General features: G+C 57.3%; 1 protein-coding gene across 1 annotated transcript; it reads left to right on the top strand.

Annotated features, from left to right (window-relative positions):
- The first annotated feature begins 3 nt into the window (after window positions 1-3).
- On the top strand, window positions 4-14,243 carry COG4 (component of oligomeric golgi complex 4). Its single transcript, XM_082770106.1, has 19 exons — window positions 4-226; window positions 1,644-1,726; window positions 1,902-2,016; window positions 2,698-2,872; window positions 3,195-3,388; window positions 3,534-3,639; window positions 4,860-5,017; window positions 5,507-5,562; window positions 7,303-7,436; window positions 8,224-8,342; window positions 8,636-8,802; window positions 9,376-9,541; window positions 10,700-10,762; window positions 11,199-11,315; window positions 12,478-12,570; window positions 12,781-12,864; window positions 13,077-13,178; window positions 13,252-13,380; window positions 13,619-14,243. The coding sequence occupies exons 1-19, from the start codon at window positions 137-139 to the stop codon at window positions 13,751-13,753; spliced, it is 2,286 nt and encodes a 761-aa protein (XP_082626232.1). The 5' UTR covers window positions 4-136; the 3' UTR covers window positions 13,754-14,243.
- Window positions 14,244-14,328: the final 85 nt, after the last annotated feature.

Below are 14,328 nucleotides of genomic sequence, written 5' to 3'. Positions count from 1 at the left end.
GGGTGTTCACGGCTCCGGGGAACCGGGAGGGAGGCGGGCGCGGGGCCGGTGGGCGGAGAGGGGCGGCGGAGGGCGGGCAGGCAGCGCGGGCAGCCCCGCGGACAGGGGCGGGAGGGGAGGAGGGGCCGGGGCCAAGATGGCGGCGGGGGGGGGCATGGAGCGGCTGAGGGCGATGACGGGGCTCGGGGAGCTGCAGGAGGCCTACGGGGAGCTCTGCAGGGAGGAGGTGGGGAAAGGAGGGAGAGGGAGGGGAAGGGGAGGAAGGGGAGAGGGAGACAAGGAGGGAGGAAAGGGGAGAGGGAGGGAATGAGGAGGAAAGGAGGGAGAAGGAAAGGAGAGGAAGGGGAGAGGGGAGGGAGGGAGGGAGGAAAAAGGGGAAAGGGAGGGAAGGAAGGGGAGAGGGATGGGGAGGGAGGGAAAAAGGGAGGAGGGAGGAAAGGAGAGGAAGGAGAGAGGGAAGGGGAGAGGGAGGAGGGATAGGGAAGGAGGGGGAGAAGGAAGAAAGGAGGAAATAAGGGAGGAAGGGAGAAGAGGGAAGGAGAGGAAGGAAATGAAGGAAAAAAGGGAGGAAGAAAGGAGAGGGAGGGAAGGAGAGAGGGAAAAGAAGGAGGGGAGGAGGAAATAAGGGGGGGAAGGAGAGAGGGATGAAAGGAAGGAGAGGGAGGGAATGAGGAGGAAAGGAGAGGAAGGGGAGAGGGAAAGAGGGAGGGAGGAAAGGTGAGAAGAAGGAGGGAGGAAAGAAAGGAGGAAACAAGGGAGGAAGGGAGAGAGGAAGAGAAGGAGGGAGGGAAGAAGGAAAAAAGAGAGGGAGGGGAGGAGGAAATGAGGGAGGAGAGGGATGAAAGGAAGGAGAGGAGGAGAGAGGGAAGGAGAGGGAGGTAATGAGGAAAGGAGAAGAGAAGGAAGGGGAGAAGGGAAAGAGATGGAGGAAGGAGGGATAGGGAAGAAAGGAGAGAAGAAAGTAGGAAACAAGGGAGAGAGGAAGAGGAGGAAGGAAATAAAGAAAGGAGGGAAGACAGAAAAAAGGGAGGGAGAGGGGAGGGAAAAAGGGAGAGAGGAAGGGAAGGAGAGGAGGAAAAAAGGGGGGAGGGGAAGGAGAGAGGGATGGGGAGGAAGGGATGAAAGGAAGGAGAGAGGGAGAGAAGGAAGAGGGAGGGAATGAGGAGGAAAGGAAAGGAGAAGAGAAGGAAGAAGGAAAGGAGAGGAAGGGGAGAGGGGAAAGAGAAGGAAGGGGAGAGGAGGGAGGGAAGGAAGGGGAAACAGGAGGAAAGGAGAGAGGAAGAGAACAAAGGAGAGGAAGGAAATGAAGGAGGAAAAAGGGAGGGAAGAAAGGAGGGAGGGAGGGAAGGAGAGGGGAGGGAAAAAGGGAGAGAGGAAGGGAGGGAGGGAGAGGGGGAAGGAAGGAGGAAGGGAAAAAATGGAGGGGAGAGGGAGAGAAAGAGGAATAAGGGAGGGAGGGTCGCTCAGTGCAGGTGCAGCCACCAGGGCTGGGGGTGCCAGTGACAAAAAAAAAATAAAATAAAATAAAAAAATCATATTGTGGGGTTAAAATGAGAGCTTAGGAGTGGGTTCACCGACACCTGAGCTCGAGGAGGCGCTAAAACCTCGCCTCTGGTGCTGAGCCCCTGCCCCTCGCCCCGCAGCAAGCCGTGCAGGAGGAGCTGGAGGCGCTGGTGGAGCAGCAGAGCGTGGTGGAGAACAAGATGGTAGCCCTACAGCGCATGGGGTCAGTGCCACGCCGCCTTCCTCTTCCTCACCAGGAGGGGACAGGGGCGTTCATCCACCCCCACGGCCCCTTCCAGGGCTGTCTGACTGCGTGCTCGGCTCCCGAAATAAAAGATCGGGGCTGGGTTTGGGGGAGGAAGCCAGGTTTTTAACAGTTTGGTGTGTTTTCTGCGCAGCCCCAACCTGCAGCTCATCGAGGGGGACGCCCAGCAGCTGGCGGGGATGATCGCCTTCACCTGCAGCCTGGCTGAAAACGTCAGCAGCAAGGTCCGGCAGCTCGACCTGGCCAAGGTGGGTGCACCACAGGGTTTGGGGCTCGGCCTCCTCAGGCTGCGTGCCTGGAAAATAAACGGGGAAACGGGGAAATTGGGGTGCTGGGAACGGCCTCGGTGCTGCTGGGCGGTGGCTTCTGGGTGTCGGAGGGAATGAGAGCAAATAAAGCGTAGGATTTCCGTGTGGGGAGTAAATAACTTGGAGGATTTTCCACGTGGCAGCTGGCTCTCCAGCCTGTCCTTGTGGTTTCACGGCAAGGAAGCTGAGGTTGGTCTGTGTCAGCCCTCTGTTAGCTGTTGCCTTGCTGGGGAGGGTCGTTGTCCCTCGATGCTGGGCAGCAACCCGGGCTGTCCTCTTTGTATGAGGATGGGTTCAGGTCCCAGCTGCTCAAATCAAAACATATCAAGTGTGGCTGCCTCTGGGCTCTGCCATTTCGGCTGGAGCACAGTCTGTGAGTTCAGTCTGAGCGCTGACGGACACGTGCTGCCATTTCAGACTCATTGGGCTTCCACCTTTCATTCTTTACAACCTTAAACTTCATTTATTCTGGAGATCCTGCTTCATTAGCTGCTTACTGTGCAGAGAAGCATGGCTTCGATCCATTTCTTCCATCTTTTTCCCCTCATGTTGCCCTCTCCATCCTTTCTTCCCGCTTCTCCTTCCCAGCAGGAGGCCCCACTGCTTTTCCCTTTCTTACAGAACCGCCTCTACCAGGCCATCCAGCGAGCCGACGACATCCTGGACCTGAAGTTCTGCATGGACGGCGTGCAGACGGCCCTGCGGGGCGAAGATTACGAGCAGGCAGCAGCTCACATCCACCGCTACCTGTCCCTGGATAAATCCGTCATCGAGCTCAGTCGCCAGGGCAAGGAAGGTGAGGGCTGCTCCAGGGGGGTTTGGTGGGGGGGTGCCTCAGCTCAGCGGGCAAAGCAGGACATCCAAAGGTCACGTAGAGGATTAATTGAAGGAGAACCCCTAGCACCAGGTTTTAGTTGCATTTCTGATGGCGGCTGGGTGAAAAAATACGAAGGACAAAAGAAGAGAGGGAGGAATGTGATGGCTGCGGTGTGATACCAGGCAAAGCAGCTGGGCAGCAAGGAACGGGCTGGGTGAGCCCTGCAGAACCATCCTACTTGGTTGGGTCACGTCCCCTGTGCGAGAGCAACGTGCTGTTAGCTCTGCCCTTCTTCGAGCAGGGGGCATAATCGATGCCAACCTGAAGCTCCTGCAGGAGTCGGAGCAGCGCCTGAAGGCGATTGTCACCGAGAAGTTCGACACGGCGATGAAGCAGGGAGACCTGCCCCAGGTGGAGCGCTTCTTCAAGATCTTTCCCCTGCTGGGCTTACACGAGGAGGGGCTCAGCAAGTTCTCCGAGTACCTCTGCAAGCAGGTGAGGGCTTCTGGGGCTGCGAAACACGCAGAGACCTGATCGTCTCCTGGGGAGAGCAAAATCCAGCCTTGGCTGTGGCTTGTTCATCTTTGAAGCCATCGCTGGCCTTCAGCTGAGCTCTCTGCCTGTCCCTGCTGTCACACAGGTGGCCAAAAAAGCAGAGGAGAACCTGCAGCTGGTGATGGGAACAGACATGAGCGACCGTCGGGCTGCTGTCATCTTTGCAGACACCCTGACGCTCCTCTTCGAAGGTAATCTCCCTCTTTGTGCAGCTGGATTGGAAGCAGTCCGTGATGGGATCCATCAATTCAAACACTTCAGTTTTAGTTCCAGGGGAGCATAAAACACCCTCTGAGCCATGGGAAGGTCACGCTGGAGGGAAGGGGACACAGACAGATGTTTTCCCAGCCAGGAGAGGGCATTAAACCAAGCAATCCGTCCTACCCACAGCGTGTGCAGGCACAAAGTGGGTTTGCAGAGGAATTTTTTGGCTTCCTCCAGGAATCACTCTTCTTGTTCTCTGCATCCTCAAGACGCGTGGGTATTCCCCGCAGGGTTTTCAGGCCTGCAGCTCCCAGACAAACAAATCAGATCCCTAAAAGCTGAGCAGCTGTTGATGGCCCCAGGCCTGGCTCTTCGAGGAGGGACGTGGCAGCTTGGAAACGGAGAGGGAAAGGAGGAGGGGGAATACAAATGCTGTGTGGGAGCGTCGCCAAGGCAGTAATTGAGGTCCCGTGGTGATTAACCCTCCTCCTCTGTTGTGCCCGCTGCAGTTCCAGGCTGTGGCACTGCCAAGTCACTGCCAGCCTGGCACCGTGCTGCTGTCGAAGGTCCTCAAAGCCAACGGGGCTTTCCTGGCAGGAGAGCCAGAAGAGGGGGAGAGGCACTAAGTGTTGAGGCAGAGGGTTTGTGAGAAGGAAGCAGTCTTGGAGAGAGGCTTCCTTGGAGAGGAGCTTTGTCTCTGAGCAGGTCCTGCCCTCACTAGTGCACGACGGAGAGGAGCAGAGCTTTCCTCGTGCTGCTTTTCCTAGCAGTGATGTTTTATAATTTGGTCAGTGCTGGATGTGGCTGGCAGCTGCGTGCCCCGCCAGGTTCAGCCTGGGCAGCGTCCTGTGAAAGCCTCACCCTTCCCCACCTTGAGTCTTGCTGGGTGGGATGCAGCTGCCCACGTCCCATGGCAGGAGCTCTTCAGAGGTGGCTTCCACCCCAGGAGATGAGCACCACAGCCTTGCAGGAAGCAGGAGGGAAGCTAGAAGGCAGCGCATGCAGAGGGAAAGTGCTGTGGGAGAAGGGGTGGCGATGACAGAAAGCCCTTGGAGAGTGTCTGGACAGTGTGACCTGTTCATCCAGGCCCTGGCTGAGGACCTGTACAGCTCTGCTCTGGGTCCAGGCTGAAGGAGAGCTCCTAACGAGGCTGCCCCTGGCTCCTGGGAGAGCAGAGTCCACCTGATCACTGTCTCTCCTCCCGCAGGGATCGCTCGTGTCGTGGAGACCCACCAGCCCATCGTGGAGACCTACTACGGGCCGGGGAGGCTCTACACCCTCATCAAGCACCTGCAAGGAGAGTGCGACCAGCAGGTGGAGAAGGTGGTGGAGAAGTTCGTCAAGGAGAGGGACTACCACAGGCAGGTAAGAGGGGGGTGATCCTGCCCCACGCAGCTGCCTGAGCCCCTCTGCGGGGCCCTGCCTGCCCTAGGGGGGAAGTTTGACCTCGTGTTTGGGGAGAAACCTTGCCTTACTCCATCCTTGTGCTGATGGTTGAGGTGCCCCAGCCTGTAGCTGTCCTTTCTGTTGCAGAGGAGTTGCTGTGAGCGTGATAAGCAGACCCTGGGCACGGAGTTACGTCCGTGAGGGTCTGTGGGGTGCTCTCAGCACACCCTGCCCCCTGCCTTGCTCCTGCTCGAGGCAGGACTGCTGTAACATCTCACAGTCACGTCCCTTGGTGCCCCTATTGGTGTTCCCATCCCACAGCCCTCCCTGGCAGGCTCAGCTCTGTCCTGGAGGTAGTTCCCAGATGCAGTTCCCAGAGTGTCATCCTCCCTGGGCCACCGCACGAGAAGGGGCTGTTAGCTTCAGGTCAGCAGCAAACGCCGTGATGACTCCCTTTTGCACTTACAGTTCCAGCAAGTTCAGAACAGCATGATGAGGAGTTCTGCGGAGAAGATTGAACCAAGGTAAAACAAAACCTCCTTCTGCTCTCAAATTTTCACTCATTTAGAGAACTCTTCCCATCTTCCAGAGGCTTTGTGGCTACTGAAGCTTAGCATCCATGTGCTAGGTACCCTTCACTGCCCTTCAATAAAGGCACCTTCCGTGGTGGTGCTTTATTTTGCTGACTCCTTATTTAGGGTCTCAGCCTTGAACATTGTTGGAGGGCTGGGAATATCACTGTACTCAAAGCACTGAGGCTTTATTTGACTCTTCCACCACTTGTTGATGGGCAGAGTGCAGTCCTTGGAGCCCGTGAACTGGAGCAGCTCTCCGGGCAGATAATTCATGGCGTAATTAGGAATAAATTTTTGGGTCCTTTCAATCTGTACTGCTGCTGTGGTGATGCTGTGACACCGGCATCTTGGTAATGAACTCGAGCACCTTCAGTTTCCCTTCTTTTCTATTTGTCTTGAGTATTTGCATAGCCCTTAGTAAAGCCATCTGAAAGTGCCCTCAGCCCATCTGGCACTGTGTGACTTCTGAACACGCCTTGAAAGCCAGCCTGTGTTCCTCAAACAAGGTGTCTGTGGACCTACCCCACCAGTTAGTCACTGGTAACATGGTGATCCGCTTACTCTTTGCTCTGAGTAACTGGGGATGCCTCCAAGGCTTTCTGAGCTTTTGCTTTTCCATCCACAGAACAAAGGTAACAGCTCCTCATCCCGTTTGGGAGGCTGTGAGCAGTGTGTGTAAATGCTTTGTGCTGGCTGATGGAAAAGCTGAGCTGACAGTTTTCCTTCCGTGGTCCCCTCGGATCTGAGCGCTGTGTTCTGCCTTGTCACGTGCTTCTGCAGCTCCACAGCTCCCAGGCTGCTGAGCTTAAACTGCTCCTGCCTCATTTCCAGAAAATAACACAAATCCAGGCCCAGGAGCACATACACGGAGGTGGCAGGGACCGGGCATTTCTAGCACCAGCCACGCAGGGGCCAAGACTCAGAGCAGAACCGAGGCAGGGAGGAGGCTGCTGGAGGTCTCTGGTCCGACCTCCCACTCCACACAGGGCTGATTTTGAGGTTCAGTCAGGCTCACCTTCCTGCAGTGATTTTATCATCATACTCTATGATGATTATCATAGACGGTAAGTCCCTTAAAAGGCAAATCCCTGAGATGGCAGCTGGCCCGTTGATCGTGAAAATAAAATGGGAAATAATCCCCAGGTGGGCTGGCGTCTCTTACTCAGGGAGATCTTCCTGGAATATGCCTGTAGGATTTTTTTTGGGTGACTTCCCCCACATCTGAGGTCCGAGCTGTGTGCTTGGTGCTGGCAGAGTGCAGCCTGCCTTAAAGATGCGAGTCTCGTGGCTGGGCACAGAGCAGGGAATTGCTGCTGCTGCTGCAGGAACCTGCTGTAAAGCAGCTGCTGCTGGCCTGGTTTGCCACCCGGTGCCTGACAGGTGAGCTGCTGAGCCAATCCATCCTGGTGGCACTCGGCTGCTTCCCAGCACAACTCTACCCATTTAATTCAGCGCACAGTGGCGAGCTGTCAAGGCTGGGAGCAGCTCTCCACGTAAACGAGCTCCCCAAATATCCTTCCAAGCAGGACTGGCGTTGCTTGCACGTAGCAGTTACTCTGCTGAGCTTTGCTACCTGATGGAAACGGGCAGCATTGGTCTCGGAGCAAAACAGAGAGCACTTCACGGGGTGAGTGGGTGTCCCTGCGCTCGATGTCTTGCTGCCTTGACTCTCGCTGTGCCCCCTTGCAGGGAACTCGACCCCATTCTGACAGAGGTCACACTGATGAACGCCCGCAGCGAGCTCTACTTGAGGTTCATCAAGAGACGAATAACGGCGGACTTCGAGGTGGGAGACTCCATGGCCCCCGAGGAGGTGAAGCAAGGTAACGCCGGCAGCACCGCCGCCCGTGGGCTCTGCTCCTCGTGGAGCTGTAGCAGGTTGGGGTCAGGGCAGCGTGGCACAGCTGCAGGGGCACCCAGGGAGCGCTCTGTGGAAGAGGACCACGGAGCCTGGCCTCCCCAAAGCTGTTTCCAGCAGTGAGCTTCCTGACAAAGCCCTACCGTAACCGTCCTCTGCACGGGGGCTTTTCAGACTCTGGTACATCTTAGTGAGGGAAGTTGGTTAGGCCACACAGGCTGCTACAGCTCTGCCAGGAAAAAAAATATCTGGCTGCTGCACCAGGTGGCAGCACCCAGGCACTGTATGACCACAGAGGAGGGCAAGTTGAAGGGGAACTCTCTGAGAGGATTGTGACCAGCAGTTGGTACCCCTGGGGCAGGAGGCGTTCCCTGGTCGATGTTCGAGTCCAACATCATTGAGTTATTCCCTCTAACAGGGAACCAGCCTTAGGAGAGACTGCAGAGCAGAATAAACAAGGTGCCCAAAGGAAAGGAGGGCCCTTTGGTCACCGTAGGCACAAATGCTAAAGGCAGAGGCTGCAGGGAAAACAGGTTAAGATTTTTGGTACTTCTTGGAGCTCTGAAGTCAGGTGCATCACCTGCAAAAGTCAGCTCAGCTCTTCCAGCTCCATGCTTGAGGCCTGTGGTTTATTCCAGGTTGAGCTTTGCAGGTGTGTGTCCATCGGGTGCCCCTCGGACAGGCAGCAAGGGGTTAGGTGGAGCTGCTTCCTGGCCCTTGGTCCAGCTGATGGTTCCCTCGGTGTTCTGCAGAGCATCAGAAGCAGCTGGACAAGCTGCTCAACAACTGCCTGCTGAGCTGCACCATGCAGGAGCTCATCGGCTACTACATCACCATGGAGCAGTACTTCATGAGGGAGACAGTCAACAAGGTGAGGCTCAGAGGGCTTTTGCAGTAGCCTGTGCTCCATGCCCACACCTCCAGGAGTCCCCAGGGAGGGCGATGGGCACGCAGCAGAGCTGCGGTGGTTGTTGGGAAGGTCTGCCAGGGCCCCTGGCCTTGGAAAACAAGTGGTCTTTCCTGAGAGATCAGATCTGCCAGGCCTGGGGCTGCTGAACAGCAGGATGAGCGATAGCAGGTGGCACTCCACAGCTTGGTCTCGCTCCGAGAGGGCTCCTCTCTTCCCTCGCTGAGCTCAGGACGCTGAGGCTGCTCTCTCTGCAGGCTGTGGCCATGGACAGCTATGAGAAGGGGCAGCTCACCTCCAGCATGGTGGACGACGTGTTTTACATCGTGAAGAAGTGCATCGGGCGGGCTCTGTCCAGCTCCAGCATAGACTGCCTCTGTGCCATGATCAACCACTCCACCACCGAGCTGGAGTCCGACTTCAGGTAAGGAAAAGACACCAGGTTCATCATAACCTCCCTTCTCCTCGTGTCCTGCACAAAATGTGCTGTCTGATGGCCTTCCTGTGCTCTCTGCCTTTGTCCCTCTGCTTTGTCATCTCTGGAAGGCGCTGGTAGGAAGCAGTGCTGGGCGTGCTTTCCTCCCAGCAGCAGTGCTCACCTGTAGGACAGGCAGCCACGGAAGAGAAAAAGGAACTTGATGGCACCGTGGTCACTCCCAGGCATTCTCTGGGTTGCCCGTGGGCCTGCTTGGTTGAATGATTGTCCGATGGACTTTGGGGTGAGCCTGCAGAAATTGGCCTGCTGCTGTTTCTCATCCCGGTGTGGGAGCAGAGAACTGACTGAAGACAACAGATTTCTGGCAGGATTTTGAGGAAATATATTTTTTAAATTATTTTTTAACCTCAGCCTGGTGTCTTTCAGATGATGATGGCAGGAGATACCTGAAATTCCTCTGAAATTCCCCTTCCCTTTTCCAGGCTGCAGCTCAGCCCAGCACGGCTCTGTTGCTTCTTGCAGTGCTTGCTCTAAGCCCCGTGTGTCCCGCTTGCCCCGCAGGGAGGTTCTGTACAACAAGCTGAAGCAGGGCTTCCCGGCCACCACCTTCCAGGACTTCCAGAGAGGGGTGACCAGCGCCGTGAACATCATGCACAGCAGCCTGCAGCAGGGCAAGTTCGATACCAAAGGCATCGAGAGCACCGACGAGGCCAAGCAGTCCTTTCTGGTGGGTTTGGAAGCTGTCCTGGTAAAAGAAGAGTTGGGGTGAGGGGAAGGGCGATGGGGAAACTCACGGGAATGGGATCGGTGCAGCTGTCACAGTCAGAGAACCTGAAAACCTGGTTCAGGCAGCTGCACCTTCCCCTAGATGAGAGAATTCCCTGTCCCACGCTCAGCACTCCTCCATCCTCGCTTACCAGATGGGAGATTTTCCATTAGAGCAGGGTTGTCTGCTCCCCTAGGCACGCAGGATCCTCCTCTTGCCTTCTCCTACCAGCAGCACCACAACTCTGTGCTCGAGCTGGCCAGAGCACAGCAGTGAGCGTTACAAATTCACAGAGAGCTTTTGGAGGGCTGATGCTCCTGTCCTCTGCAGCACAGCGTGTCCTTGCCTCTGCTGGGAGCTGCACAGGCCTTGCACTGGGGACAAGACCCCGCTGGGAGGGGATCTCTGCCTGGGTCTGCTCCCTGCTTTCAGCCAGAGCCCCTGGGAGCGCTGCAGAGGAGCTGGCTCAGCCATGAGCTGCTGTGAGCCTGCTGCACAGATTCCCTGGGCCTCCCACTGTACGAGGAGAGGAGGGAGCAGGAGGGACTGCTTTAATTTCATTAAACCCGGTTACGGGTTTCGTGATGCAAAGCACTTGGAAGCGTCAGTTCTCCCTTTGGGATTCATCCTTCACCTGTCAGCTCGCCTCGTTCCCCCGGCTGCACAAAGCCCAGCCTTGTTCTGACAGTTCGGCTCCAGCAGGTAGAGAACAGCCTGTTCGGGGAGGAGCAGATACTCAGCTGGCAGGAGGGGTGCTGCTTCCTCCTGCCTGCACACGAACGCCTGCCCTGCTTCATCTCAATCATCACCTCCAGCTGCTCCTGAACTGTTGTTCTTCGTGACGCTGTCACAGAAAGGAGCAGAGATGTTGGGGGTACACCCCCCTCTTCCACCAGCTTGGGCTTTGCTGTCCACGACGTTGCAGAGCAGGGGACTGAACCACCTCAGCCTGCACCAGCTGCAGGCTCAGCACGGTTCAGCTTCACGCAGCGATCTGATCACACCGCAGCACCTCTGCCCCCTCCAATAGTTCCATTTCAGCCTGTAGCGTGAGCAGGGCACGGAGCAAGAGATGGGAAATTCCAGTGGTTTCTACTTGCCTTTCTTTTCCCTCCCCAGGTGACCTTAAACAACGTGGAGGTCTGCAGCGAAAACATCATGACCCTGAAGAAAACTTTGGAGGTGCGGTCTCGATTGTTTGCTGTCTTCTCTCTAATCAGACTCCCGCGGGGTGGGGTAAAATAAACTCTCTGGACTTTGCTTTGTTCAAACTCCTGCTATCTTCGCCCTCCAGCCGTAGGAAAGCAATTTTGAGCTGGCAGAGCAATCCCTGGCTGATACCTCAGTGGTGTAGCTCAGCCCGGCTGGAAATACCAGTTCCTCTGTGTGGACCAAGCCGGGACTCAGTGCAATAAAACCATTTTATTGTGGTTCCCTGGTGCTGCCTCAGGTAGCCTGGGGCTTCCTTTCTTGCTGCTCTGTCCCCAGCAGCTCCTGCCTTTGCCATGGGCTTGGTGGCTGTCCTGAATTTCAAGCCTGCTGCCAGGGCTGGGCGGTGAAGGGGCAGAGGGAGCCCAGGGGATTCATGAGCATCGTGCCCGGGGGTCTCTTCCCGCAGAGCGACTGCGCCAAGCTGCTCAGCCAAGGCTTCGGGGGCGAACAGGCACAGGCCAAGATCGAGAGCTGCCTCTCCGACATGGCTGCTGTCTCCAACAAATTCCGGGACCTGCTGCAGGTGAGTGCAGGGCGCTGCTGCCGGCCAATTCGGGGAGGGGGGAGGCAGCCCACGCCTGGTGGCCCGCATCGAGGCCGTGTCTGGCTCCTGGCGTGCCGGCTGAGGGGTGCAGATGGAACCAAGCGATCCATTTTGAGGCACTCAAACGGATCCAGCCCATGTGCACAGCTGCACCAGCTGGCAGCCGGGTGAGAAATGCTGGAAGCAGCTGCAGAGGCAGGAGGAACGTCGTTCCCTTTGTCTTTGCTCATCACAGAGCTGTGGTTGGTTGGTACAGCATGTTCAAGAGGAGAAATACTGGTGGCTCCTCCGTTCTCCTTGTGGCCCAGCGTGTTGTCAGCCTGTCCCGAGCCCCATGGGGCTGAGGGAAGAAGGGCTGCTGGTAGAGAAGATCACAGGAAGATTATCAGGGAACCTTCACAAGGCCTGTGGTCAGCACTGGAATCAAACAGCTCACTGATAAGGAGTAAAACTCTCCAGTCTGGCTTTAGTGCAGCATTAAAACTGTCTGCAAAGCACTCAGGAGGCTGAGCAGCGAGCTGCTGTGCTGCCTGAGTCACGCGCACATGCAATTTGCCTTGGAAAAGGGCAATTGCCAGCAGGGCCTGCTCAGAAATGCCAATTTGAGTTAAAAACTCTCATCAGATGCCAGGCAGCGTTGGTACCCGAATAGCTTCGTGCTGGGTGAGCTTTCTCGACGTCGTGCTGAGCTAAATGGGGTGGCTGGCAGGAGAGGGCTTGCAGAGAGCTCTCGAGCAGTGGAGCGGAGTGAACAGCCTTGGCTGACAGCCTGCTGCTCGGGGGAGAGGGCGCGTGCTGGGGCTGCGATTAATTCGGGGCACTACCTCTGCTCGCAGCTTGTAGCCTCCTTTCAGCTTGTCCCGCCGTGCTGGGGGTGGGAGGCTGCAGCTCAGCCTCGTGCAGCCTCGGGGCCGATGTCCTTCCTTTTCTTGTCACTGTGGCGTCCTCGGAGCCACGCAGTGCTGGAAGAGCGTGGGATCTGGCTCCAGCTCCAGGATTTTGGGTTCATTTTCCTGTGGAAGTCTGCGGGTCGGTTTTCCCAGCTCGTGCCAAGGATGGAGGCAGCCTGGCTGCAGAGGTCAGGCGTCGTTGGACGTTGCCTGTGCTCAGTTCCCCCCTGTCCTCTTCTCGCCCCCCTCAGGAAGGCGTCAGCGACCTGAACAACACGGCCATCAAGCCCCAGGTGAAGCCCTGGATCAACCTCTTCCTCTCCATCTCCCACAGCATCGAGGAGGTAAGGCTCAGCCCCTCCGCTTCCAGCTCCCTTCTGCACTCTCCGTCAGCTTTCTGCTGTTCCTCAGCACGGAGAAACGGTGAAATACCCAGACTTTGCTCACCAGCCCAGCCTGGAAAGGGGCAGCTGGCTTGACAGGAGCTCAAGAAGAAGCCCCGTGTTCACAGCAGGTCCCCCAAACAAACAGCCCTTCTTGTATCCCGCTGGCAGGAGGAGTTCAGCGAGTACGAAGCCAACGATCCCTGGGTCCAGCAGTTCATCGTCCACCTGGAGCAGCAGATGACAGAGTTTAAGGTGAGGAAAAAGGGTGGGGGGGGGGATCCAGCAGCCTGCCAGCCTTCCACCAGGCGTCTCCCAGCTCTTCGCCTGCACTTGATTGCAGAGTTCTTGAGCCCCCCCTCGTACCTGGATTGCTTCTGCCAGCGCTGTCCGCTCGCAGAGTGTGGAAATAATATTCTTGGTGTGAGAGCTCTCCTAGAACTGTTCTTTTTTCTTTCTGCTCCTAGGCTGGCCTGTCCCCCGTGATTTACGATAACCTTACCGGCCTCATGACCAGCCTGATAGCCACCGAGCTGGAGAAAGTGCTCCTCAAATCCAGCTTCAACAGGGTAAGCAAAACGCTGCGCTGGGGAACATCTCGGCGCTGCCCAAGCCCTGCTAACAGAGCTGCTCTCCCCGCAGCTGGGCGGCCTGCAGTTCGACAAGGAGCTGCGGTCCCTCATTGCCTATCTCACCACCGTCACCACCTGGACCATCCGCGACAAGTTCGCCCGCCTCTCCCAGATCGCCACCATCCTCAACCTGGAGCGGGTGAGCTGCGCTGACGGCGGTTTTTTTGGGGTTGCAGCAGCCCCAGCTGGGCTCCGTGTGGTGTCCTGGGCTCAGCCAGGCGTGGTCACACGTGTAGGGAGGAGAAAAACTGGGAAACTCACCCCAAAATTTGATGGGTGTTTGCCTGCGGGGGGGTGATGGCAGGAAATCCTGCCCCTCCCGGTACGGCCCCAGCTGGAGTTTGGTTCCTGCAGCTCTCTCCCCTTTTTCCCTGCAGGTGACAGAGATCCTGGATTACTGGGGCCCCAACTCGGGCCCCCTCACCTGGCGCCTGACCCCTGCGGAGGTGCGGCGGGTGCTGGGGCTCCGCAAGGATTTCCGTGACGAGGACATCAAGCGCCTGCGCCTGTAGCTGCGCCCGGCCTCAGCAGAAAGCCCTGGAGCCAGCCCCCGTCCTCTGATTTCTGTGAGGTTTTGGGGTGGTGGCTGCCCTTCTGCTCCCTTTCCTCAGAGCAAGAGGCTCTTCGGGGCACGGGACGGAGCGCCCCTGTCCTTTTGCAGGAGCAGAAAGAGGGCGGCAGAGGAAATCTCTCACGTTGAGAGCAGCTAACGCTAAATGGGCAAGTTTTTAGGGCCAGGCTGGTGCTAGCACACGGCTCTCCGTCCCCTGGGGGAGGCCACAGGAGGCTGGAGAAACCTGGGGGCTGTCAGAGCACCGCTGAGCTGCGCCCCTGCCTCCTGTGCTGCCCTGCTCCCTGCTCCCCTGGGTGTGGGGCTGCTCTCCCTGGGGGAAAGGGAAGCCTTCCTGGGGGGAGGGCGCTTGGAAAACCATGAATTTTCCAAAGAAAATCTGCTGTAGGAAGCAGGGCTGGGAAAATAAACCTCGCCTGGCTGAGCAGCAAGCTTGAGATCTGTGTGTGTGTGCCTGGAGGGGGCTGGAGCCCTGAGCTGAGCTGGTTGCTGTTCCATCTCCCCTGCCCTGGGTCT

The sequence above is a fragment of the Aythya marila genome, assembly GCF_965140915.1.
Source record: "Aythya marila genome assembly, chromosome: 12".
Taxonomy (NCBI): Eukaryota; Metazoa; Chordata; class Aves; order Anseriformes; family Anatidae; genus Aythya; species Aythya marila.
This window is presented reverse-complemented; position numbering and strand designations above follow the sequence as displayed.